A 27,811-nucleotide genomic window follows, 5' to 3' on the forward strand; every position below is an offset into this window, starting at 1 on the left:
CAAGTAAGTGGTTATTTCATTCAATGGGGATCCAGGAAAACTTTTATCGCTATTTAGGTCTTGATAGGAATCAGGATCAGGTAAATCCATGGTGTAATCCTGACCAGCTGGTTCTGCTCTAGAGCAATGTGCATTACGCGCATATGCCTCAAGTCTGTAAATTATAATGTTTGAAACACTAAGTAAATGCAAATTTGAGATATGACAAATTTTAATTCTAAACAGCAAAGAAAATACCTCTTAAATATGTTAAATAAAATCCCCATTATCTCAGTATAACTTGAATGAAAGATAGCAAACGTCAAAACTAGTTTATCGGCGAGGAAATTCGAGTGAAACTAAAACATCGTTTTTTGTGCTGCTTGTTTGTTTTCTGACCGATCATACAAGCACACTTAATTTAAAAAGAGTATTTACATTACCACTCATCTCATCTAGGTTTTTATGAATAGAATATGCATAATATCACAGCAAACACTCAAGATCAAGAGGAGGTATGAACGTGAATATTTACCTCTCAACAAGTTCTCTTTTCCGTCCCGATTTCTTTGCTCCAAACTTATCTAATTCTATTTTGAGCTGAGGGATTGTCATCGATCCATAATTTTTCGCCATTGCCTTTGTTTTGTCTTCTTAATACATGTACCTCGTCTAAAATCTACTATAATAATGATGCTGATATACATGATAACGTGTAGAGATGCCATATCAGCTGTTTATGTTGGACCGCGTTATCTTGTGGCGACCCCTCGCGGTGCTAAGATAAGATAACTCACTCCGGTTCCTAATTGAGGAATAGTCAAAACAACACATAGACGCGTGATTATTTAGGCATAAAGTTTTAACAGATATTTTCCGATCCATTTGATAATTTGAATGGTTTGCATGAATGTGAATTAATAAAAAAAAATCAGATAGTCAAAAATTTAAGAGAGAAATGTTTTATAACGAATTTTTATTAGAATTGGTTTAGGAAATTTGATCTCCTTTGTATGAACTCCAAGATCATTTTAGCTGCATTCAAATTACATTGTAACTATGTATTAATCAGTTTTCAATGCATGATTTTATCTCATGATTAATATGTTAGGTGCGAATTCATTGTAATATAAATTAAATCCATATCAGAATATATTTTTATTTTGTTCCAACAACAAAAAATCCGAGTTTTCTTTTGATTAAAGCCAAAGTTCCAGTTGGTGTTGGCACGATAATAGTACCCCCACTGATACTGCGATCAATATCCTCTTTTCTGTATGTTTTTAAGCAAACTCTTTAATTTTCTTTCAAAATAATAAGCATGGGGAAAACCTGCAATTTTTAATACAAGTTAAATTATTTATATTCGGACCATAAATGACGTATGATACGAGAAAAACCAAGGATGTCTGATATATTTGTGGCTACAAGTGGTCGAAATTGATGCGCGTCATTAAATACCATGCGGGTCAATTTCGACCAAACTTCTGCGGGCAAAAGGTGTGCATTTTAAGGGAAATCGACTGATAAAAAGTTAAAATCTGTAACATAAAGTCATGCAGATAGAAATTAGAACAGTTTTAATTTGATACGTACTTTTGAATTTTGATACAAGTTATGAAATGTCAACAATGTGGCACGAGTTGCCTCTCTTGTATTTGCCGACGTGAAAGCAAGCGTCCTAAAAACGGGAATTTTAAATAAGAAAACTATTATTCTTATCAAATAATTTAACTGCAAAACAAGTTTGGGGTCTGAGTTGTTGTAATTCCGGAAACATCATACGTTTTTTAAACACTTCCATGAATCCTTGTGTTGAGTTTTTGTAATGTGGTCGAAATTGACCGGTGGTCGATATTATCCCGTTCTACCCAAGTTTACTGTCATTAAAGATATGTTGCATTTCATAATATGTAGATAGAGATCATGATATAAATTAGTATCCAAATACACATGAACACATTACAAAATGAACGTTCGTTTTTATTTACAAGCAGTTTACAATTGGTAAATGAGGTTTTGTAAAATGTAAACAATTTTTTCGTTGTATAATGTGTTTATAATATAAGCAGAATTGGACGGAAGAAAATTAAAAAAGGGAAAGACATGCGATATACAGTTGCAGTTAGTCTATGGTAGGCAATTTGAATCTTAGAACATTATAATAATATAGACTTTTTTTTCCTTTTTTATTATGGAATTTCTAAATATATGGGGAGAAATGGGGGTTTTTTCCAGAAACTTTAGTGTCTGTACAGATAAGCAAATGAACTAAAGAAATTTTTGATTTTTTTTAAAATGCATATTTTGTGGATATGAAAAGTTGTATAAAATCTATAATCAGGATCAAACTGGAATTTTTTAACTGCAAAATGGAAGTCTTTTTTGTGGATTAGAAGAGATGGTAAAATGTATCTCAGTTTAGAAACATAAAAATATAAATCTAAAATCTACAAACGATGGAAATTGTAATAAAATATTTACATTTAATAACCTTGTTTGTCTTACTTTAAACAAAACTTTCGACGAAATGAGAAAAACTACAATCTAAATTTTTTTGCTTTAGTCAAAGCTTATGCTAAATTGAGTCTAATAGGAAAGCACAAGAAATCAGGTATTGACATTCTATTGTCAAAAACAGTATGGTTAATTTGAAGTGGTAAATTTGAGATATCATAAATCTACGAAACAAATGGTTGTTATATGAGTTTTCTATATTTACCCAATTGATATTGTCATTTTTTGGTTAATAATGTGAAGATAAAATATTGTAAAAATTCTCTGATTTTTACAGTCAAATTCCATGGTTTTGTCCAACTTTGATTCCTTTTGTTTAATCACTTCTATATCCTATTATACATCCAGGGATAACAAAATATCTAAAACCAAACTTGGTTTTGAGTCAAACCATACTTATTAATGGTTTGGTCTAATTTAAAACAGAAGCTTCAGATATAAAACTTAAAAAGGAAAATATAGAAAACAAATCTTGTTCCTGCAAGTCAAACTTAAAACCAGGTCTAGTTAGGAAGCACAAGGCATCAATGATTGACATTCTTTTGTCAAATGTAATACAGTTATGTTTGGTACAGTTGAAATGTTCCTTGTAGTTTTCATTCGTGTTGTTCTAGCTGTAGCTCCCAGTCATTTTCTGCTGTAACCATATTGCTGAAATGAATTGAAAATAGTTGTAGGAGGATGATTGTTGATAGAACTTAAATGTGATATTGTAGAATGCAGTGACTGCAGTATAGAATTACTTATTTCTTTTATTTATGTCTGCACAGTAGGTGATTTTGAATATCATTATTGATTGACTGAGATAGTTTAAAACAATTTTAAGGTTCAAATTTATTCATAATTGTAATTGATATGTACTTACATTTGAACAATGGAGTTTCCTTTGACATTGATTGACACTCTCATATTGTCGATGTAGTTCATTTCTGGGAAAATTCTCTTCATCAACTCTTCAGTCAAGTTATAGATGATGTCATTGATCATTATTGACATTTGATTTCTGAAAGGAGGATGAGACATTTTTATTTTTGTTTAAGGAGGGTGACTTTAGTTTACATTGCGCATGTTTTTGCGCTTTCTAATAAAATGCAGTTGATATATACTTCTTATAATTTTTTTGGATATCATTTATAAGATTAAACACAATAAGCAAAATACAGATAAAAATATTTAGGTTGTTAAAGGGAATTTTTTATTATTATCACAATTTTTACGCTGTTTGGTAGGGAAGCATTGCCATTGCGCTTTTATGACGTTATGATAAAATGAAGCTTTGTAGGAGTACGTTATAAGTAATATCATAAAAGAAAAAGTGAGAATTGTACGCTGTTGAAATTTTATATACAGTATGATCCTATCCTCGAGGATATTTTCTTAATTTTTGGAATGAATCCATTTTACCAATCATCATTCGTGATGATCCAAATATATAGCAAAATTTGGTGCATTTTAATATTTTGAGATGCCCCCACTAAAAACCAGACGGTAGAATTTTGTGTTTTTTACATATAAGGTAGGAAAAGCTATTATTAATCATATATAACAATTTGAGGAAAAAGGCTATTGTAGTATTTTTTTTTAAAAACTGTTTGATGTGCGGAAAATGCAGTTTCCTATATATTCCTATAGTAAATGTACCTCCATTTTGAGATGGTCCCTAAAAAGAACCATACGGTCGATTTTCATAAACCTTTGGAAATAAAGTAGAGTTGTTTTATATTTCATATGGTTAAAGAATATAGAGTTATGCTATTGTAGTTTTTCCGCAAAAAACCCCAAATTGGCCTCCTTAAATGGCTAACATTAAAGTTTTAGAATTTTTAGTTCAAATCATTTACTGTGTGGAAAGAATTAGGCCGTTTTTATAAAATTTGGATTTGAACTGTTTGGATGTAAATCAGGGACAAAATTGAAATCTTTGAAAGCTATTGCACATCTATAGGACAACCAAAAGCATCTCCCAAAGGATGTTTCGTGTACTGTCGAAAATGTAGGGAGAGTTCAAAGCACACTGTTGTTTTTTTTTTTTTTATAGAACTTTTGAAAGGTTTATAATCAAATAGTTTGGCTTACCTTTCAAAGGAGGCTGCTTCAATTTTGCCATGAATTGATTGCTCTTGTTGCATGACCTGAAATGCATTAATAAATTATCAAGAGCAGTAGGATAATTATGTGAGAAAGACATATCAGCTTTAAATCTTTATTAATTAGCTTGAATGGTTAGTTAATTGAATGGTTTTTCTTTAAGATTTGTTTATGTTGTATTTAAATATTTTAATGAATCTTTTGACAACTTGATGTAAAGGCCATGCCCTTACATGCAGCCAAAGTTCAGAAATTCTCAAACCTGAACATAATTTGAAACAGGATTAGGAATTTTTCTTAAATCAATTTATTTGCAATTTTATGTATCAGTATCATATACTGGTTAGATAGAACAGAGAGTGTAATTTTGTTTTATTTTGTAGTATTTCTTTTTTTGAGGAATTTATTGGATCCAAATTTGAACTGAACCTGTAAAGCTGACAAAACTTTTCAGTGTTTTTCCAATTTATTTGCTATATCAAATAAGTTCATGTATTTGTTTTGTTGTAAGGGTGAATAATTTCCAATTAACTTTATGAAATTTAAGAATGATGTGACTTTGGACTGAGACTGTGGTATTTACTAAGTATGAAACACTTCAGGTCTGGTTGAATTTTATTTAGAGATTTTAGATTGTTTGAAGATGGTGATGGAGATGATGTACACTTATGGAAGTGGAATATTGTATCAGAGCAATGTTTTCTTCGGCGTGGTTAATATGAATATGATGTCAAGTTTAAAATCAACAGCAAATTTAATGTGAGCACAATGTGTCATAGGAGGGATGCAGACACAATTATTGGAATGAAATTGGAATGGTTCTGGGGTTTTTCTCAATGATGATTTTGGCCATAGGAGGTGGTATTGTTTTTTAACTATCGCCAAAGAGTTGTATCAAGAGAAGAATTGTGAATCATAATGAGCAAGCACAGGGAAAATACCAATTTAATGTTTTAATGTGTCATCACATATAATTGATTTAAATCAGTGCTGTGTGATATTATTTGTGCTATTGATGAAATGGCATATGAAATACAAAATTTTGATAATTTCATTTTATTCTAATATTTTGTTTTCAAATATTTATGTTTGTGTAAGCAGTTTGAAATTTCAGTGAGTGGATATTTTTTTGTCAAATCCATTTATATGAATTAATGAGTGGAACAGTTTTAAGACATTGATCATAGGTCATTAATGATGGAATGGCAGATTGATAAAACAGGGAACATTATGTCCTGGCCATTTCATGGTGGGAAGATTAACAATCAATTCTGTGTATGAAAACACTTTTTTTGGTTTGTAGGATTTAAATTTAGGTTAAATAAGAGAAAATTTTTATTTAGCTAATTAGATTTATAATTTTTCTTATATCAGATTTTCCATGGAAAAGTGGTTCTGAATTTCAATATAATAAATTAGTTGTAGAGGAAAGTGACAAATATATGTCTAAAAGGTAAGTCTATGGGAGAATTCTTAAAGTTGACATCAGGTTTGCATAAGAATAATTCTTGCAATATATATATGATTAGTATGATTTCTACTATGTTAAAATTTTAAGTTGTGGAATGAATATTTGTTGATAAAAATCTGCTTTGGAAATATTTTAGTAAACAGCTTATATAATCAGTACTTTTCTGCATGGAAATTGTTATAAAATATGATTTTAAGGGTCTGCTAGTGTTTTGTATATTTTATTGACATTTTTCTTGGTTTATATAGATACCTGCAGTGTTGTGGATGTATTTGAGTTTAGTGAAACTCTTCCCATGTACAGATCCACTGTTAGGCATATGATAGTTATATCACCATGTAAAATGTATATTTTACATGTTGCGAACATTTTCTATAGTTTAGCTTGTTGGTAAATTAACGTATTTACTCTTCTTAATTATCGTGAAATTCCTCCTGACTGTGATGTGATAGAATGTAAATTAATGTTTATCAAACGTCTTAACTGTAACAAAGAAATAGGACATCAAAGTAATCAAGTAGGGTATTATCACCATGTAAAATGTATATTTTACATGTTGCGAACATTTTCTATAGTTTAGCTTGTTGGTAAATTAACGTATTTACTCTTCTTAATTATCGTGAAATTCCTCCTGACTGTGATGTGATAGAATGTAAATTAATGTTTATCAAACGTCTTAACTGTAACAAAGAAATAGGACATCAAAGTAATCAAGTGTAGCTTTGGGAAAGATACTTATTAGAAAGGCGGGATTGAAGGACAATGGTTTCAACTAAGAAATGTGTGTTTGACACTAATAGAGTTAATGCAATTACATAACAATTAGCGGATTAACGCAGGTGAATAAATGGGCGTTTACCTGGACGATGGTCAGTTAGGATCAAGAAATATATTCTCTGATTGGGTGATTTATACATGTCAATTATTTAGAGGGTCACGCCAGTAATATAATATTACATGTTTTAGAGATGATTAAAGTTAGTTGAATAGAGTCAGAGTTCGATAGATAGAGGTTAAGAGTCAAGATACAAGTCGTCCGTCTAATCCGTTACGTTTTCCCTCACTGTCATATGTAGGTTAACATTAAGTTAGAATTATTAATAAGCGCGTTCCCCCTTTTTAATGTGTACGGAGTGGAGAGTAACTGTTTGTATAATTGCGTTATTAACTGGAATAAATGTGGAAAATACAGCGAGTGTTGAGCTAATTCCCTAGTAATCGCCCGGTACAGAAAATACCCCATACGGTACAAACCCGGCGGTTATAATTACATCATCGTATTGGTTGGTGAGTTTGTTGACGTGAGAGCCCCACATTTTGATGTCAAGGGATCCTGATTGGTCAGTTAATGTGATGATCCTCCTTTTCGATGTTTTTGTCTCCAAGACGTTGGTAATCTAAGAGCAAACAGATATTCAATGTGTAATAAATATAATATTAATTGTTTTAATAGTTCATTTTTGGGAGTTTAACCATTATTTATTTTTGAACTGTGTTTCTCACAGAGCAATTCAAATATGTGTCAAATATACATAGTGCTGCATTTGTCAACTTCTCTGCATTGTTAATAAATTTAATCGGAAAAGGAGGATAAATAATTGTGTTTTGAATTAGATTGTTTTGTTTATTCATTTTGTTTTGAATATCAATGGAAGCAAAATTTGAACGCTTGTTGAGATTTAAACCAGTTAATCTCCGTTACAAATACATATATTGAAGTTAGTTTGCTTAGGGTTTTTTTCTGTGAACCTTGATTTACTGAAGAAAACAGTTGGATTAATGAAGAGTTGGGTGTTGGCAGTGCAAGCCATATTGCAATTTCATACTCTGAATTGTGGATACATTGCAATATGTTGCAAATACATTATTTTTGATATTTCTATAAATAAATTAATGTGATGAAAATCATGGTCTTCTATTAGTTTGTAATGTTTGTAATAAGGATCTAATGCGTAAGGTGGTAAGATATAGCATTTGTAACCATTTGGCTATTCTCTACATAATGGTGGAAAGTCAGGTTTTCTTTGGGCCTGATTTGGGGGTGAAATTTGGCCTCAGGCCCAATCGGAAATTTTAAATATTTTCCGAATTTCGGTCTGAAAATTCCCAATTGTATTTTTAGGAAAAAATCTTTGTACGAGTTGTCAAAATTTTACGTATGTCTTATCTAACATGTTTCGGTTACGGTAATGAATGCTGGATAAACGCATTGTGGTGTTTTTTGTATTTCATTTTGAATAAATTATAGTCATAGAAACCATTAAATTTCATTGATATAAATGAAAAGCAATTTTCCCAATCTTTCGGCTTTGTCGCTATTTTCCCAATTGAGAGCGTCCTAGCCCCCAGTCCCAAATTGGTGGAAAAAGAAACAGTGTAAGTGGGTCATTGGGTTGGACTAATACCCCTAAATGCACTGAAGTAAAGAGACATGTTTTATTTGTCACTTAGGTTAAATAATGACGAGATATTTCCTTTATTTAAGGTTTAAATACAATAAATAAATCCAATTTCTTAAATTAGATAAGCTTTTATTTATTAAAATATTGTTAGATTTTTTATTAGTTGTTGCAGACATGCTTTTAATCTAATTTACCTGTATTTTAAGTATAGTCTGTCTTAAGGTATTTAAATTACAATATTTTAAAATTATGTTTTGAATTTGTGTATATCAATGTAAACTTAATTAAATAAATGAAGTCTGTTTGATTCAATTCACAAAGTTCTTTCTCTATAATTTTTCTGTTAGGGAGAAGTGAAATCTTCAAACCAAAAATTCATGCCTTATTGTAAATATAATATGCTATACTAGTAGAAATGATGATGTAGGAGAATGAAATAAAATCAATAAAGTAGAAGATAAGACATGTATGTGTTCAAATTAATTGCACTCAATAAGCATAAATAGCATGAAAAGCATGAAAAAAAATTATTCAACATAAATTCCACTATTAATGAAGGTCCAGCAGAATTTGTGATAAATAATATCACAATTTTTCTACAAATATTTACTTACTTTGTCTACATGGCCTTTGACAGAAACTCTGTCTCCTTTTTGCTTTGTCTTGATTTCAGCAATTGATAATATGTCCGGTTCAATATGCGTTTTGATGATTTCAGTTGAGATACTCTTTTCCATAGCAGTATCCATGACCTTTTGTTAAAAGGAGCAAAATTCAATGTAGTATACATCTATTTTATAATAATTGTGTTTTTAAACTTACACATGTTTAATCGAGTACATTTTTATGTAAACAGAAGACTATGAATTCTGTGCCATCTGTAAACATTAAAGATTACCTTAATATTTTTAGATTGAATGGTAGATTGAATTGATATGTCAGTTTCTTTTATTAAATAAGTTGAATATTTAATTCTTACAATGGTGGTGTCAGTTATCCTTATGGAATGATCATCTCTTTGACTAAAACCTCTTATGAGTAGGCATTTCCCAGTTGACTTTTTGATTTTTTCGAGATGTTTGATGGTTAGGTAGAGTTCGTGTCTTGTGTTGAATGCTGTGGTGGTTGATAGAACGTTTGTAACAGCATATTCTTTAGCATCTGTTGGGTTTTTCCTGATTTCTGGTGTTTCCATGATGTAGATTTTCTGTTGTGCGGCTTGAAACTGAAATGAAGGTACACAATTCATTTATGTCAGGATGTTAAAGTATGTGAAATTTTAAATTATTTAATTTCTGGTTATAAAAAATACAATATGTACATGTATATGTTATTTACAGTATTGTTTATAAAACGATTTGGAAGTGTTGTTAATGCTAAAATATATATTACACATTCCATAATGCTGTTGTATCCATGGTTGTTGCAGTTTGCGGTTTATGTTTGGAAGATTAGTTTTTAATTATTTCATTAATGATTTATTTATTTCTGTTTGCACTTACTACTAAATTTCTCAAATATTCCTCTCTGGAAAATCAAATCTGAAATTTTTATTGTTTGTCTGTATTTTGTTTAATGGGGTCTGTTGGTCTGATTTTGGGTAGCCATTTTGGGTCATCTCTAGTCTGGAATATATGTGGCATATATTAGTTCTCTTGTAAATTGGTATTTTTCAATGCCAAATAAAGTATATTGATTAAAATAGTTAGGGGACAATTTCATATTTACAGAGTTTAGTAAGAGACTATATTTGGTGGCAGAGGATGTTTAAGAATATTATGAACATTTTTCATAACTCAGTTGTTTTAGGGTACGTAATTTTGGTTTTTTTATTTTCAGTGCAGACCATATTTTCAGCTAGTTTATACATTGGGTTATCTTTGTCTTGTTTCAATAAACATATTTTAATAATATTTAAATTTTTTTATTGACATACATTGGCGCATTTAACTATTATTTCAAAAAAGTCTCGTGGATTTAACTATTAATTCATAAAAGTCAAGAGAAAAATGAACTCCAATTTTTTCTAAACATTAGTTTATTTGATGCTATATCTTAAAATTTACATCATAGAGTTATACTTTTGGTTTTATTTTTTGAAGAATTTTTAAGATATTTTTGCTAAGTCTATTAAAATTTGAGAGGAAGTTTGAGATTTTTAAATAATTTTATTGCATGTTGAATTGTTAATGGATAAAAATAGCATTTCATCAGTGCAAAAAGGTCAAAATATCAATATGGTGAAGATATTGCACAATTTTTCTTAATGATTATTTTAATTATATTAAATTTCTTTAATATAAATTTGTATTTGATGCCATGGTTTATCTGATTAAAAATTATTGTGGGAAAAGTGATTTGTGTGCAATTTGCACTTTGAGTGCAGAAAGATCATATTAAAAATTCACTGTAGCAGCGAAAGGAACATATAAACCCCAAAATTTTGTTTTTATTTTTGGTTTAGCTATGTATGTAGAATTGTAAGAAATACTTTTGATAAAAAGTTAAAAACTTATGATCGCAAATTCCAACGTTGTTAAGTGAATTTTCTGTTTCAATTTATATACGAGGCAACTTTTATAATCTGATTGATCCTGCTCTGATATAAGGGCAAGAAACTTTTTCAAAATAGATTTGTTAAAAGTGTTTATATCTGTATTATTGAAGGAGGAATATCATTGGATATTTCTAAGAGATTTTGGAAATTTGGATTAACTTTGGTATGAACAGATTATTTATAGATGAAAAATGGTTTTTGGTATGAAGAGTCGTTTAACTTTGACAATTAAATTTTTTTTCTTGTCATCTTAATTTGCAGAGAAATATACACATTGATCTGGGAGATTTATACTAGCAGTTTAGTAATTTATGATTAATGCAAAAAAGTATATTAATAAAAGCATAATTTTAATAATTGCACTGTAGGTGAGCATTGCTGGGGGTTAACTTGCTATTGACTGGTGTCATATCCAGGGGGAGTCAATGACTCTCATCCACTTAGCATGACGGAAACTGGGGGACAAGCACTGGCCCTATGTACTTTCATGGCATGGAGAAGGATTTAATTTTATTTATTATAATAATTATGATTAATTATTTTGGTAAAATTGTTTTAGATATATTGTTTTTACTCATAACCAAGTCAAATTGAAGTTTAATCTCTGAATGGGGTTTTTATCATACTTACAATGGTCTTTGTTTTAAAAACTGAATATGCAATAAAATCACATCTTGAATATTTAATGATTTAGAAAGAAAACAAGTGGAATAAATGCTTTTTTACATAGACATTGGAAACAGGATTAGAAGCTTACAATAGTTATATATTCAATGATGAAGATTTAAAGATGTGATTTTTAACCTCAGAATCCAATGAATAACATTTTCAGCAAGTTAAATGAACTACTGTGGTTTCATTAATATTCAAGGGTATCAATTTTCGTGGATAAAGTGAAAATTACAGTTTCAAGGATACGTAAAATCGTGGTCAATGACCCTATCAATGCAAAGTGTGAATAGAAAAGGCAATTTAATGAACATTTAATTTCGTGGATCAACTAAACAACGAAATCTACGAAAATTGGTATTCAACGAATATTGATGAAACCACAGTATATGTTTAAATCAGGTTGGAACGAACCCCCAAATGGGAAGAAATAGGGCGTTTGGGATATCATAGTCGAAATGGGATATAAAGTTAATTAAGGTCTTCCGTTTCCAACGGAAGACCTTATAGTGATTGTAAGGTTTTTTATTAGGGTCTTCCGTTTCCAACGGAAGACCCTTTTGTTTTTCTACGGTTTCTTTTTTTTCTTATTAGGGTCTTCCGTTTTCCAACGGAAGACCCTTTTGTTTTTCTTCGGTTTCTTTTTATTATTAGGGTCTTCCGTTTTCAACGGAAGACCCTCTTGTTATTCTATTGTTTTTTTTTAATTATTATTATTTTTCTTGTTTTTCCTTCTGACTTCTTTTTTGCTTTATATCTCAAAAACTATTCAACCAATTTGCAAGAAATTTTCAGGGATTATTTTAATTTCTTGTCCCTTGAAGCCTTCAAACTTTTAGTCATTAAGTCACTTCCGGTTTCTAGTTACATCATTTTAAAAATTTTCAAAAAGTGATTTTGTCCAGCACTTTTCTCGTAAACAGTTGTTTATAAAGACTTGAAATTTTCTGTGATTGTAAATCTGCGGATTGACTTATGGCAAATGTACAGAAAAAATTATTTTGTTACTTCCGGTCGAAACCGGAAGTGAAACAAATTTTTCGAAAAAATGAATTTTCTGATCAAATCAAAAACGAATATGTGTTTTGTAGAGCTTATTAAGCTGAATCTAACACTGAAAGCCGTTTTAAAATCGGACGATGCATAACAGAGATATCGGGGTTTAAAAATTGATTTTTCCGGAAATTTTGATTCCGCTTCCTTGGTTTAAAAAATAGCGTAATATTCAAAGTAAAATTAACTCGTACCAAAAATAATTGTTAAATCGTACTTGAACACATTCGGATTTTTTTTGTTAAGTCGTTCTTGAAATCGGAAATGTTTTTGTTAAGTCGTACTTAAAATCATTCGTATTTTGTTAAGTCGTACCAGGAATAATTCGATTTTTTCATCTTTTTATTTTCGTTACTCTTGTTGTTGGTTTAAAAGCTCTGCTTCTGACAGGAACTTCCAGCTTTACTTCTGACATTAACGGAAGACCCACTCGTTGCTTTGCAACGAGCTTTGCTCTAGTTATTATACTTTTTCTTTTTTTTCTGACTCCTTTTTTGCTTCATAACTCAAAAAGTTTTCAACCGATTTCAATGACACTTCCAGAGATTTTAGCAAGTTATCGTCCCTCAAAGATGTTAAAGTTTTAAAGACAACGTCACTTCCGTTTTGACGTTACGTCATTTTTAACATTTTAAAAAAGTCATTTTGTCCGGGACTTTTCTCAAAAACGCTTTAAGATAGAGGCTTGAAATTTTCAATGCCTATGATTTGGTCAATTTACCTCTGTAATAAAGCTATATAATAAAAATCTGTCACTTCTGGTCGAAAATGGAAGCGAATCAAATTTTTTGAAAAATTGAATTTTTTGATCAAACAAAAAACGTATACGTACTTTGTAGAGCTTTTTAAGCTGAATCTAATGCTGAAAACCGTTTAAAATTCGGAGGATGCATTACAGAGATATCGGGGTTTAAAAACTGATTTTCCCGGAAATTTTGATGCCGCGTTCTTGGTTTCAAAAATAGTGCAAAATTCACACTGAAAGTAACTTCTACTGTAACAATTCGAACTGATCATAAAACTTTTTAAAAAACATAAAATTATATGCATATTGTATAGTTTGCAAAGCTAAATACAAAACTTAAATTCGTTTTAAAATCGGATACTGCATTGCAGAGATATCGGGGTTTAAATATTGATTTTTCCGGGAATGTTGATTCCTCGATATTGGTTTAAAAAATAGTGCAAACTTCCCACTGAAAGTAACTCCCGCTGAAAAGATTTCGTACAGGTCATAAAACCGATCTCGTTTTTTATATAGTTAATCAGAGTGTTTATCGAAACGATTTCCTTACTTCGATCGATAATTACGTTGTTAGTTTTTATTAGTCTTATTAGTTTTAATCGAAATAATTATCGTACGATTCCCCATGTCAAGTCGCCATGTTTTGACCGCGAACAACAGCTGATAGCGGTGTGTCAGAAGAATGGCCTGCAAGACGGCGATAGTGGAAATTTCAGCTCAACTAACGTATGAAAGATTATAAAGGTATGTTTCAATACAGGATATGTCGTATTGATTTTTTCTTTTCAAAGTGTTTGTGCACTTTTCAATCTAATCCGACATTCCTCTGACTCTAACCTCCGCTTTTGGCGTGCGTAACAATATAAAAGCGGGCATTTCTTCTTCTTCCAATAAAGTGTAGGACTCGTTGGAGTCTCATCGCACTTCGGTGATTTGAGTCTGAGAAATCTCGGGATATTATCAGTCCAATGTATTTTTACGTGTATGTTTTGCACACTACTCTTTTGAATTTCTATTTATTATTATGTATATGTATGTCTTATTTTGTATTGAACAACACACCACACACTGTAAAACAGTGCAATTAAAAGGGGTGGGGGTCCAAAGGCACACAAGAGTAGAATGTTGTAATTAGAGTGCATGTTTGCATCATGATAACTTTACCCTAAATATTTGAATATAGCAGATCTTTACCATATCACCTCCACTGAATTAATGAATTAAAGAACTCAGACAGGCTTGTGCTTAATTAAAAAAATATATTTGACATGGTAAATATTCAGTCTAATTAAAATTAGAACTCTTGCCTGCAGGCTCGGCGTTATATATGATTATCGCCTGTGAAAGAGCATGTAAAACAGAGTGCAAGATGAAAAGAACTTTAAGTTCAGATTTTTGGTTAATGTTCCCTGATATCTATAAAACATTCTTCTCAAGATTTGATTATTTCACAGAATATTGTAAATTCTTTGAGATTAGTTTATCTTTTATATATATTGAATTTTATTGATTCAGTTTAGGTAAACTTTACATGCAGAACACATTTACGTTGTAAACAATTTTTACAGTAAGACAAATGTATGTAATAATTTTTACTACATGTGCCTCAGATCTCGATCTCTCTCTCTCCCGATCTCTCTCTCCCGATCTCTCTCTCTCTCTCATGCTTTTAATCTTGGCAAAGCATCACAGAGCAACATCATTTTGTGCATATCTCTATCTAGGAAAAGAAATCAACAATGCTTTAAATTTTAAAATGAGCATGTATTATCGTGCAATCCCTCATTTTTTCATTGTGCAACTAAAATCCAAAGCTTTGTAAAATTGTTTATGGAATTTTATACCTACTAAACATAATATTGTTTTTAAAACCTGTCATTAATAAGAAAAGAGAAAAAAATCTTAGCTCAATTTATGTGCAAAAAAAAAAAACCCCAGTAGAATTCATTTAAAAAAAATGGTATAGCAGAAAATTATACTTTGAGGCTGTTCGGATGAAATACTGTAAGTCGTTTAAATTCCACGGTGTTAAAATTTCATGATTTTTACAAAAGTATCAATTGCGATGGTTTTAATTTCACGCTGCTTAAAAATTCAGTTGATCAGAATAGAAGCATTTAAATTTCATAATATTTGGTTAAAGTGTTCAAACTAATGCTTCTTAGGAAAATCAAAAAATAGGGGGAGGGTATACATGTAAGGGTATTTCTAAGTGATGTGATGCTTTTGTCATGATAATATCATGTATATCATATGTATGTAGTTTTTAATAAGGTTTCTTATTTAGGGAGGTTGAACAACAGTTGACCTCTAAAAGATTGGGTAAAGATGCTTTATTTATGGAGAGCCCTATAAATCTGTGTTAAATAGAAGAAAGTGGAAATGCTGGGTTCACTTAAATGGCCATATTTTTCTTAATCCTTAATGGAATTGGCAAAATGAGGTATACTTTTTCTCAGAATAGCATAAGCTTTGTACGTTTAAGACAAGATGACTTTTCAGAGAATGTTAGTGTAAGTTTCAAGACTACATTATAAATTTGCAGCAATTTTGCTGTCTGATTTCATGAAATAACATTAAGCAACCTGACTTATGTAACTCAATTTTTTAAAAACAGCATATTTTTCTTTCAAATAAAATTCACATGTAGACAAATGCAGTTATCAAAGTATACAATATGTCAAAAAACTCAAGTTTTTGCTCCTTCCTATCCAAAAGTGATATTTAAGATATATTTACAGAATTCAAAAAGCTACCCCCTCTTTCCAATTGTCTCCATTACCATTACATGTTGGATATGTAAATGTACATTTGACCTTGAAATAACATCTGCTATAATAATTACTCTCGAAATGATCAAGAAACAACAAATTTTTACCCTTTTATTGTATATATGCATCAAAAATGTAGGAAAACATGTAAAATTTGAACATTTATCATGGAATTCTCATCCGTCCCCAGGTACCCGGTTGTGTTTGAATTTCATTTTAATTAAGAGCAGACATCACACTTGTAGGTCTTACTATTTTAGCAAAGTTAAAAGGAGACTAGAAACCAGAATAAATAAGATATTCACTAAAAATGATTATAAGCTTACTGTTTCATGAAAACAAGAAATCACATGTATGTCGGCATGTCTTTTTGTGAAAAAAAATGTTACATTTCATCCATTTATCAAGAAAAGATCAATTTTCAATATCAGTGATGGTTGTTTTTAAATATGTGTGAGAAATGACTCAAGGGAATTGCCACAAGTTTCATAATATTTGGTTAAAGTGTTCAAACTAATGCTTCTTAGAAAAATCAAAAAATAGGGGGAGGGTATACATGTAAGGGTATTTCTAAGTGATGTGATGCTTTTGTCATGATAATATCATGTATATGTATGTAGTTTTCAATAAGGTTTCTTATTTAGGGAGGTTGAACAACAGTTGACCTCTATAAGATTAGGTAAAGATGCTTTATTTATGGAGAGCCCTATGAATCTGTGTTAAATAAAAGAAAGTGGAAATGCTGGGTTCACTTAAATGGCCATATTTTTCTTAATCCTTAATGGAATTGGCAAAATGAGGTATACTTTTTCTCAGAATAGCATAAGCTTTGTAAGTTTAAGACAAGATGACTTTTCAGAGAATGTTAGTGTAAGTTAAGGTAGCAAGGGACAGTTTCGGATAAAGTACCCGTCAATATTTTTGTAAAATTGAGAGTTGCTGTACTTGAAGGCTTATGAGTGTTGCTAAAATTCATGAAATGATTTTTAATGATTATCATTAGTTAGAGGGATGTCTCTTGTTGAAATTGATATTCAATATGTAGACCCCATATGTTAGGTACATGAGATTCAGAAGTAAAATGCGAAACCTGCGGCTATGACTGTTTCGTGACTTTAGACAGTGAAAATGCAAGTTACAGACGGGAGGGTAAATAACATGAAAAGTAGGTGGATGGGGCATTATAAACTATACACCGGTAAGTTTCTGACATGTGATGGTGCAACATGCACATGGTATGGAAGGTCAACCCTTTGCAGGGAATTGGCTGGGGGAGGTCTAAAAAGCTGAAAAATCATGAAAAATTAGCAAAATATGGAAGGATCAAAATCTCATAAAAACCTGTATGTAGAAAATTTTACCGGTTTTGACTAGTAATTTTCTTCAGAAATTGGTGATTGGCCTTATAAAGAGTGAATTAAAAGTATTTGTGGTGAATGGGAACTGAGGAAATTCTAGTTACAGGGTTACGAAGACACACGTCCCCAGGCTACAATGAAATGTATCAAAAAAACTGTCCTGTGCCATCTAATGTCACGTTTCGGGATATGTCATACTAATTACACTGCATGGTCAGTGTATTTTTTTTTCAGAAATACTATGCATATGTTAATGTAAACACAGCTATTATTAGTACCGGTACATGTATTAACACAGCTTATTGATTTTTTTAATTTCAGCTATTGGTGGCCACATGGTTTTTACCTGTTGATTCTTTTGAGCTCTTGAGGTTAACCTGTCACCTCTACCCACATGCATATTCCTTAATGTGTTCTTCAGACTATTTACCAGTAATTCAAATTAAATCGGATAATTCATGAACAGTTACTGTAATGGAACTTTAAGAAAGCATCATGCCTTGTTGTGGTTTGTGTTTGATAAGAAATTATAGCAAACAAAATTATGGCTGTTTAAAGTAATTTACAATTGTTAGCTGTGAAAAATTGTTTTTCAATAAAAGTATGCAATTATGTTTCCTTTATTTTGTTTTTAGCTCACCTGAGCCAAAGGCTCAAGTGAGCTTTTCTGATCACAATTTGTCGTTGTCGTTGTTGTAAACTTTTCATAAATTAATCTTCTTCTCAAGAACCACTGGGCAGATTTCAACCAAATTTTGCACTAAGCACCACCACTAGGTGAAGGGGATTCAAGTAGTTTAAATGAAGGGCCATGCCCTCTTTAAAGGGGAGGTAATTGAGAATTATTGAAAATTTGTTGGTATTTTTCAAAAATCTTCTTCTCAAAAACTATTCGGCCTGAAAAGCTTAAACTTGTGTGGAGGCATTCTCAGGTAGTGTAGATTCAAGTTTGTTCAAATCATGGTCACCGGGGGTAGGGAGGGGCCACAAGAGGGGGATCAAGTTTTACATAGGAATATATAGAGAAAATCTTTGAAAATCTTCTCAAAAACTATTAGGCCAGAAAAGCTCAAATTAAAGTGGAAGCATCCTCAGGTAGTGTAGATTCAAGTTTATTCAAATCATAGTCCCAGGTGGTATGGTGGGGTCACAATGGGGGAATCGATTTTTACATAGGAATATATAGAGAAAATCTTTAAAAATCTTTTTCTCAGAAACTAATCAGCCAGGAAAGCTGAAACTTACATGTATGTGGAAGCATCCTCAGGTTGTGTAGATACAAAGTTGTGAAAATCATGACCCCAGGGATAGGTTTGGGCCACAATGGGGGGGGGGGGGGGTCAAAGTTTAACATAGGAATATATAGAGTAAATATTTAAAAATCTTCTTCTCAGAAACTAATCAGCCAGATGATTCTTTATAATTGTTAAGACTTTGGCCCCAGGACAGTTCTTTGGCCTCACAAGAAGGTTCAGAGTTTGATGTAGGTTTATATCCCATATATAAACTATTGTTAAGGATCTTTTTGAGAACTACAATACTCAACATGCGATATGACTATAAAATCAATATAAAATCATCCTTTTAGAAAAGGAACTAATGATTATAAACATAAGAATATTTAGGGGGGAAAATGGATTTTATTTATACAGGATCTACATGTATTATTGTACATTGTCCAGGTAGTTTGCATTGTGACCCCATTAAGCTGATTTTATCATACCTATTGTTCCTCAGGTGAGCGATGTGACCCATTTGTCTCTTGTTTTAGTTTTTATTGTTTTTCAATATTAAAAATTAAACATGTAACCTACGGTATTTTTCATGATGAGTACTAAACTAAAATCCGTTTTTAAATCGGACGATGCATAACAGTTATCGGGGTTTAAAAATTGATTTTTTCAGAAATTTTGATTCTGCGTTTATGGTTTCAAAATAGCGTAAAGTTCAAACTCGTACCAAAAATAATTCGAATTTTGTTAAGTACTTTGACACCTTCGGAATTATTTTTTTGTTAGGTCGTTCTTAGAATCGTTAAGGTTTTGATAATTCTTTCATAGTATCATTCGTATTTATTTTTATCTTTTACTTTAAGTTGCTCTTGTTATTGATTTTAACACTGCTTCTTGCAGGAACATCAAGCTTTACTCTTGACATTAACGGAAGACCCACTCGTTGCTTTGCAACGAGCTTTGCTCTAGTTCTTATTATTATTATTCTTTTTATTTTTTTTCCAACTCAAATATTTCAAAAACGCTTGCATCGATTGTTTTGAAATTTACAGCTTTAATGTGTATCTTAAAGATCTCTATGATATGAAAAAATTATATGATGACGTCATCAAATTCGTCAGATATTGACGTTTTTCAAGTTTTAAAAAGTGATTTTGTCCGGAGCTTTTCTCATTTTTGATTTAAGATAAAGCTATGAGATTTACAGAATAGGTAGAACTACCGTTTAACTTATGACATAAGGCTGGAAACTCAATTCGGACACTTCCGGTCGAAACCGGAAGCAAAACCAATTTTTTTGTTTTTTCATGTTTTTCAATTTTAAAAATTTCACATACCTATCTTACAGTAATTTTCATGCTGAGTTCAAAACTGAAATCCGTTTTTAAATCGGACGATGCATTACAGAGATATCGGGGTTTAAAAATTGATTTTTCCGGAAATTTTGATTCCGCGTCCTTGGTTTAAAAAGTAGTGTAATGTTCAAAGTAAAGTTAACTCGTACCAAAAATAATTGTTAGGTCGTACATGAACACATTCTGATTTTTTTGTTATGTCGTTCTTGAAATCAGGAAGGATTTTGTTAAGTCGTACTTAAAATCATTCGGATTTTGTTAAGTCGTACCAGGAATAATTCGATTTTTTTTTCATCTTTTTATTTTAGTTACTCTTGTTATTGGTTTAAGAGCTCTGCTTCTTACAGGAACTTCCAGCTTTACATCCGACATTAACGGAAGACCCACTCGTTGCTTTGCAACGAGCTTTGCTCTAGTTATTATTTTTTTCCCAGTTTTTGTCCACAAGATTTCTCAGAGATGACTGGATAGATTTATGTGAAATTTTCTGGAATGGAAGAAAATGACAATATCTCGAGGCGTTTTTTTCATTTTGTCAAAAATCGTTTCCGGTCGTCCGTTTCCTGTCCCACGTTGAAAAAGCTTGTACCAACGAGATCTCAGAAACGGTAAACACTTGAACATCCAAACTTTGTGGGATGATAGACCTATAGTTGTAGATGTGTTTAAACATTTTTGTTTTGTTCGGCGTAACTTCCGGTCGTCACCGGAAGCACTTCAAAATTTTTTGTTTTTACATATTTAATTTATCTCCCATAGAATAAAGATATTAGTATAGATCCTTTCATATGTCATCTATACAATGTTAAATAAACAAAAAAAATCTACTTCCGGTGAGATATCTCGATTATCTCAGGAAGCTTTTTTAAAACATATTTTGTACCCGCAAGTTCTCAGGTACTGTACGTGATTAAGACCTTATAGTGATTGTAAGGTTTTTTATTAGGGTCTTCCGTTTTCAACGGAAGACCCTCTTGTTATTCTATTGTTTTTTTAAGGTCTTCCGTTTCCAACGGAAGACCTTATTGTTATTCTTCGGTTTCTTTTTCCCTATTATTTTTATTCTTTTTTTTTCTTCCCATTTTTGTGCACGCGATTTCTCAGAAACGGCTCAACTGATCTCCATCAAATTTTCAGACGTGATAGATAGTGGTCTGAAGTTGATAGCAAATTTTTTGCACTGATGACGTCACATCCGTTTTGGAGATATTGAGATTTTTCTATTTTTTATATGGGTATTTAGTCTGCGGCCGTTCTCCTAAACTATAAGAGATTTTGAGCTCAAATTTCTACGGTTGGTAAACGAAAGATTGAAGTTTTGCATGATTGTTGTTTTGTATGTTTAGCACTACTGGCGCCAAAGCTCACTATGGCTCGAAAATTGACATTAAAAAAGCGTCGTAATTTTTTGTGCTTTTCTCTCTTTATCTCTTTTCTGGAAAATATTTTGTTAAAACATGTAATGTAAAAAAAGTTTATATTTACAAGACCTTTCTGCTGATATCAGGAAAAAGGGGCTGGCCCCTCAAATAAGGGACCTAGAGGGCTCTAAAGTCTTTTACCCATAACTCTTTACCGAGGGATATTTTGTAATAAATTATATAAGCAAATATGTTTATCTTACAAATATGAAGCCAAGCAGTGTGACGATTTTCTCATATGTTACGTAATTAGGGGTTTTTAGGGGTCAGAAGTCCAAAACTTTGACCACCTATATCTCAAAACGGAAAAATATTTTGAAATGCAGTATAAAAGAAAAGATGCTCAAAATGATGTACTTAACACCATGCAACCTAAAAAATTAGGTTCAGCGGCCCCAATAAGGAGATAAGGGACCGGCCCCTAAAACATTCTTTCTCAGATATCTCAAGAATGGTAACGAATTTCTGAACACTTGTTGAACAAAATGTCTTTATAATCAAATGACCTTTCATTTGATACCAAGAAAAAGGGGCTGGCCCCTAAAATTAGGGACCTAGAGGGCTCTAAAGTCTTTCTACTATAGTTCTTTACTGAGGGATATTTTGTAATAAATTATATAAGCAAATATGTTTATCTTACAAATATGAAGCCAAGCAGTATAACGATTTTCTCATGTGTTACGTAATTAAGGATTTTTAGGGGTCAAAAGTCCAAAACTTTGCTCACCTATATCTCAAAAAGAAAAAATATTTTGAAATCGGTATAAAAGAAAAGATGCTCAAAATGATGTCCTTAACAACATGCAGCCTAAAAAATTTGGTTCAGCGGCCCCAATAAGGAGATAAGGGACCGGCCCCTAAAATATTCTTTCTGAGATATCTCAAGAATGGTAACGGATTTCTGAACACTTGTTGAACAAAATGTCTTTATAATCAAATGACCTTTCATTTGATACCAAGAAAAAGGGGCTGGCCCCTAATATTAGGGACCTAGAGGGCTCTAAAGTCTTTTTACTATAGTTCTTTACCGAGGGGTATTTCGTAATAGATTATAGAAGCAAAAATGTTTATCTAACAGTTATGTAGCCTAACATTATAATGATTTTTCTCATGTGTTACGTAATTAAGGATTTTTAGGGGTCAAAAGTCCAAAACTTTGCTCACCTATATCTCAAAAAGAAAAAATATTTTGAAATCGGTATAAAAGAAAAGATGCTCAAAATGATGTCCTTAACAACATGCAGCCTAAAAAATTTGGTTCAGCGGCCCCAATAAGGAGATAAGGGACCGGCCCCTAAAATATTCTTTCTGAGATATCTCAAGAATGGTAACGGATTTCTGAACACTTGTTGAACAAAATGTCTTTATAATCAAATGACCTTTCATTTGATACCATGAAAAAGGGGCTGGCCCCTAATATTAGGGACCTAGAGGGCTCTAAAGTCTTTTTACTATAGTTCTTTACCGAGGGGTATTTCGTAATAGATTATAGAAGCAAAAATGTTTATCTAACAGTTATGTAGCCTAACATTATAATGATTTTTCTCATGTGTTACGTAATTAAGGATTTTTAGGGGCAAAAGTCCAAAAATTTGCTCACCTATATCTCAAAAAGAAAAAATATTTTGAAATGCAGTATAAAAGAAAAGATGCTCAAAATAATGTACCTAATAACATGCAACCTTACAATTTTTGTTCAGCGGCCCCAATAAGGAGATAAGGTCCGGCCCCTAAAATATTCTTTCTGAAATATCTCAAGAACGGTGACGAATTTCTAAACACCTGAAACAAAATAGTATCAGGCACTTAAAATGAAGATCTTCTTTTCCTGTTTTAAATCATGTATAGCTGTTAAATAGCAAAATCAAGATCGAAAATAAATCTCAATTTCTAAAATCAGACGGAAGACCTCCTCGTTGCTCGCAACGAGATCGTGTCTAGTTTTATTATTATTATTCTTCTTGTTTTTCCTTCTGACTTCTTTTTTGCTTTATATCTCAAAAACTATTCAACCAATTTGCAAGAAATTTTCAGGGATTATTTTAATTTCTTGTCCCTTGAAGCCTTCAAACTTTTAGTCATTAAGTCATTTCCGGTTTCTAGTTACGTCATTTTAAAAATTTTCAAAAAGTGATTTTGTCCAGCACTTTTCTCGTAAACGGTTGTTTATAAAGACTTGAAATTTTCTGTGATTGTAAATCTGCGGATTGACTTATGGCAAATGTACAGAAAAAAATATTTTGTCACTTCCGGTCGAAACCGGAAGTGAAACAAATTTTTCGAAAAAATGAATTTTCTGATCAAATCAAAAACGAATATGTGTTTTGTAGAGCTTATTAAGCTGAATCTAACACTGAAAGCCGTTTCAAAATCGGACAATGCATAACAGAGAAATCGGGGTTTAAAAATTGATTTTTTCGGAAATTTTGATTCCGCTTCTTTGGTTTAAAAAATAGCGTAATATTCAAAGTAAAATTAACTCGTACCAAAAATAATTGTTAAGTCGTACTTGAACACATTCGGATTTTTTTTGTTAAGTCGTTCTTGAAATCGGAAATGTTTTTGTTAAGTCGTACTTAAAATCATTCGTATTTCGTTAAGTCGTACCAGGAATAATTCGATTTTTTCATCTTTTTATTTTCGTTACTCTTGTTGTTGGTTTAAGAGCTCTGCTTCTGACAGGAACTTCCAGCTTTACTTCTGACATTAACGGAAGACCCACTCGTTGCTTTGCAACGAGCTTTGCTCTAGTTATTATTATTTTTTTCCCAGTTTTTGTCCACAAGATTTCTCAGAGATGACTGGATAGATTTATGTGAAATTTTCTGGAATGGAAGAAAATGACAATATCTCGAGGCGTTTTTTTCATTTTGTCAAAAATCGTTTCCGGTCGTCCGTTTCCTGTCCCGCGTTGAAAAAGCTTGTACCAACGAGATCTCAGAAACGGTAAACACTTGAACATCCAAACTTTGTGGGATGATAGACCTATAGTTGTAGATGTGTTTAAACATTTTTGTTTTGTTCGGCGTAACTTCCGGTCGTCACCGGAAGCACTTCAAAATTTTTTGTTTTTACATATTTAATTTATCTCCCATAGAATAAAGATATTAGTATAGATCCTTTCATATGTCATCTATACAATGTTAAATAAACAAAAAAAACCTACTTCCGGTGAGATATCTCGATTATCTCAGGAAGCTTTTTTAAAACATATTTTGTACCCGCAAGTTCTCAGGTACTGTACGTGATTAAGACACGAAACTTTCACTAATTATAGACATTTGATTGAAGATGTGTTTAAACAGTTTCATTTTGTCTTCCGTCACTTCCGGTTCACAGCGGAAGAGTTCAAACAAATCAAACTGTTTATCCATAAAACTGTTTTTATTTGATAGTTTTAGCTACTTCGATGAATAATAATGTAAAATAGGAAAGTAACAAGATATAAAAAATTTAAATTTCATTAAGCACTTCCGTTTGTCCGTTTCCTGTCCCGAGACAAAAAACCTTATATCGACGAGATCTCAAAAACGGTTACGACCTCAACAACCAAACTTTGTAGGATTATAGACCTGTGTATGGACACGTGTTAACACTATTTTGTTTCATCCGGCGTAACTTCCGGTCGTCACAGAAAGTACACCAAATTCTGATTTTTTAAAAATATGTTGGTTATTTGGCATGGAAGTAACCTTTTAGTTATAAAAATACAGGAGGTCATCCACAGATGGTGAAAAAAACCAAAAAAGTTCTACTTCCGTTGAGACATCTCAAATATCTCAGGTAGCCTTCTTTTAAAAAAACAAACTACCCCCAAGATCTCAGAAACTTAGAGAGATCAAGACACAAAACTTTTATGGATAATGGACATTTGAACGAACATGTGTTTAACGGGTTCCATTTGGTCGTACGTCACTTCCGGTTTTCACTCGAAATGATAAAATAAAAGCAATAAAAGGTTTTTTTTAAATTAGAATTTTTTATAGCATATTACTCAATGTGATGAACAATAACTTATCATAGGTAAATGTACTAAAATACATATTTTCAATTTCTTAATCACTTCCGTTCGTTCCTTTCCGGTCCCGAGACAAAAACCATTTCTCAACGAGATATTATAACTAACAAAAACTTGAACATCCAAAATTTGAAGAAATACAAGGCAATGTATGAAGATATGTTTACTGTTTTGTATGATCCGGCGTAACTTTCGGTCGTCACAGAAAGTACTCAAAAATGAAGTTTTGTCTTTTTGTTTGTTTATTTCTTGGGAATTCCTTTTTAGTATAAATAATATCCATTTTCTGTTTACAAGAGAAATGGATCTTTTGTACAGATTTATACATGAGGAACGGAAGACCTTTTTGTTGCTATAGCAACAAGAGTCTAGTTAATTTTATAATTCATTTGTGCTATTATATCTTAAATGAGTTATTTTAGTATTATATTCCATTTGGCTGTTTGGGCGATTGGTTCGAACCGTTTATTGAAGTACGTAGCTTCGCGATACGATAATCAATTTTTTGAAGACATTGAATGTATAATATATTTTTGTATAAAATAAAGGATATAATTAAATAAAACAATCACCTGATACAAATTGATTGGTTGCGGTCAAGAGTCAAATTATGGCGTCGTTTCAAAACTGTTTACTGACATGGTTTCATCGCATTATTTGAATAAACATTCCCAACTTATAATGATGACTCACCGGTGAGGATTTATGTTTCTTGGGAGATGGAGCCCCATCGCCACCAGCAGCTCCCGCTAATGCCATGTCTCTATCCTTCGTCTTTTCTCTGTAGTGTTTCGATTTTAAGATGTTCTCTGTTTTTCAGCGTCTGTGATAGAAGCGCGCGAAAGCTGTTCAGGCGGTGGTTTATTAAATGGTTACTGCTATTCTGACACATAATTTTTATTTAAGTTATAAAGATATGAATATCATTCTGATATCTTATATGAGATAGGAATATATCATCTTATAGTTATTTTTTTTTCTTAGTAAAGTCTATAGATTTTCGTATTGAAATGATGAAAAATCCATTGGAGCCAGGCATAACTGACGAGGGGGCGAAATGTTTTATACACCGTGTACGATACATTGGATTAGACAATATGAAGGGGTGAACGGGATTGGTCATTTATTTTTAGTACAGACAGATGAGGTTAATATTGATTGTAATTTTGCGGAAATAAGAAATTGAAATAGTGTTATTTTGTATTATTGAATTTTTTGATTTAAAAGGTAAAATACCAACTGTTTTTGGAATGGAAAAAAATCCGTAAGCAGTTTTTTAGTCCATTATGGAATGTTCCATTTGTGCAATCCGTACTTTTCGTTTTTGAATTTTTCGGGAATATTGTCCCGGAATCAGTCATTTAAAATCCATTTATTAGTTACATATTGTTGTTTACATGATAACAAGGTATGTGCTTTGTGCTAAGTTTAGTTGATATTAAAAACCGGTCTTTTTGAAGTTAATCGTCATATGCGACATGCGGATATAAAATCAGACATATATACATGCGCGGATCCAGAAAATTTTTCCAGGGGGGGTCCGAAGGATAATTGTGTTTGCCAGGGGGGGTCCGAGGCATATTTTCGCGATAATTTTACTATGTAAATTTAATAAATTTTCATTTTCCAGGGGGGGTCGGGAATCCCCAGACCCCCCCCCCCCCGACCCCCCCCCCCCCCTCTAGATCCGCGCATGTATATACATACGTCCGTGATAAAATATAGTATTATTTTGTTTTTCTTTTCTGGATGAGTAATGTCAGAGAAAACATATAAAACAAATGGATTTTAATGAATGTTTTCATATAAATCATTAACCATTAATTTCAATAACGTAAAATAACTCCTGAAAGGACTTCACTTACACAATGCAATTACTGTAATTGAATTAGGCTGTAGCAGGTCCTGTGATAAAAACGCAAAAATAATTATCAAATTTTAATAAATAATTGGATTGATTTTTTTCATTTTCTGGAAGTTTATCGTTCATTATATACAAAAATACTGAACCCGATCGAAATTTTATACACATTTCTTAATCAGTTAATTATACGATATTGAGGTAGTGATGATGTACGTGTTCTGCCAAGAGGATTTTTTTTTTTTACATCTTATTCGATGATGACTGTAGTCGGGCGAAGATGTTTAATCGTTTTCAGCACATGTCGATCAATT

General features: G+C 31.7%; 2 protein-coding genes across 2 annotated transcripts in view; one reads left to right on the top strand and one right to left on the bottom strand.

Moving 5' to 3' along the window:
• LOC128172410 (multiple epidermal growth factor-like domains protein 10) overlaps positions 1-27,811 on the top strand; it is a 110,833-nt gene that overhangs the window by 11,097 nt on the left and 71,925 nt on the right. The window lies entirely within an intron of this gene.
• LOC128172492 (uncharacterized) lies at positions 1,798-26,572 on the bottom strand. Its single transcript, XM_052838286.1, has 8 exons — positions 26,330-26,572; positions 9,437-9,682; positions 9,072-9,209; positions 7,331-7,452; positions 6,308-6,389; positions 4,573-4,628; positions 3,362-3,499; positions 1,798-3,147 (listed from the first exon to the last, which is right to left on the bottom strand). Exons 1-8 carry the CDS (start codon positions 26,393-26,395, stop codon positions 3,093-3,095), a joined length of 903 nt encoding a protein of 300 aa, XP_052694246.1. The 5' UTR covers positions 26,396-26,572; the 3' UTR covers positions 1,798-3,092.

The sequence above is a fragment of the Crassostrea angulata genome, chromosome 2 (assembly GCF_025612915.1).
Source record: "Crassostrea angulata isolate pt1a10 chromosome 2, ASM2561291v2, whole genome shotgun sequence".
Classification (NCBI taxonomy): domain Eukaryota; kingdom Metazoa; phylum Mollusca; class Bivalvia; order Ostreida; family Ostreidae; genus Magallana; species Magallana angulata.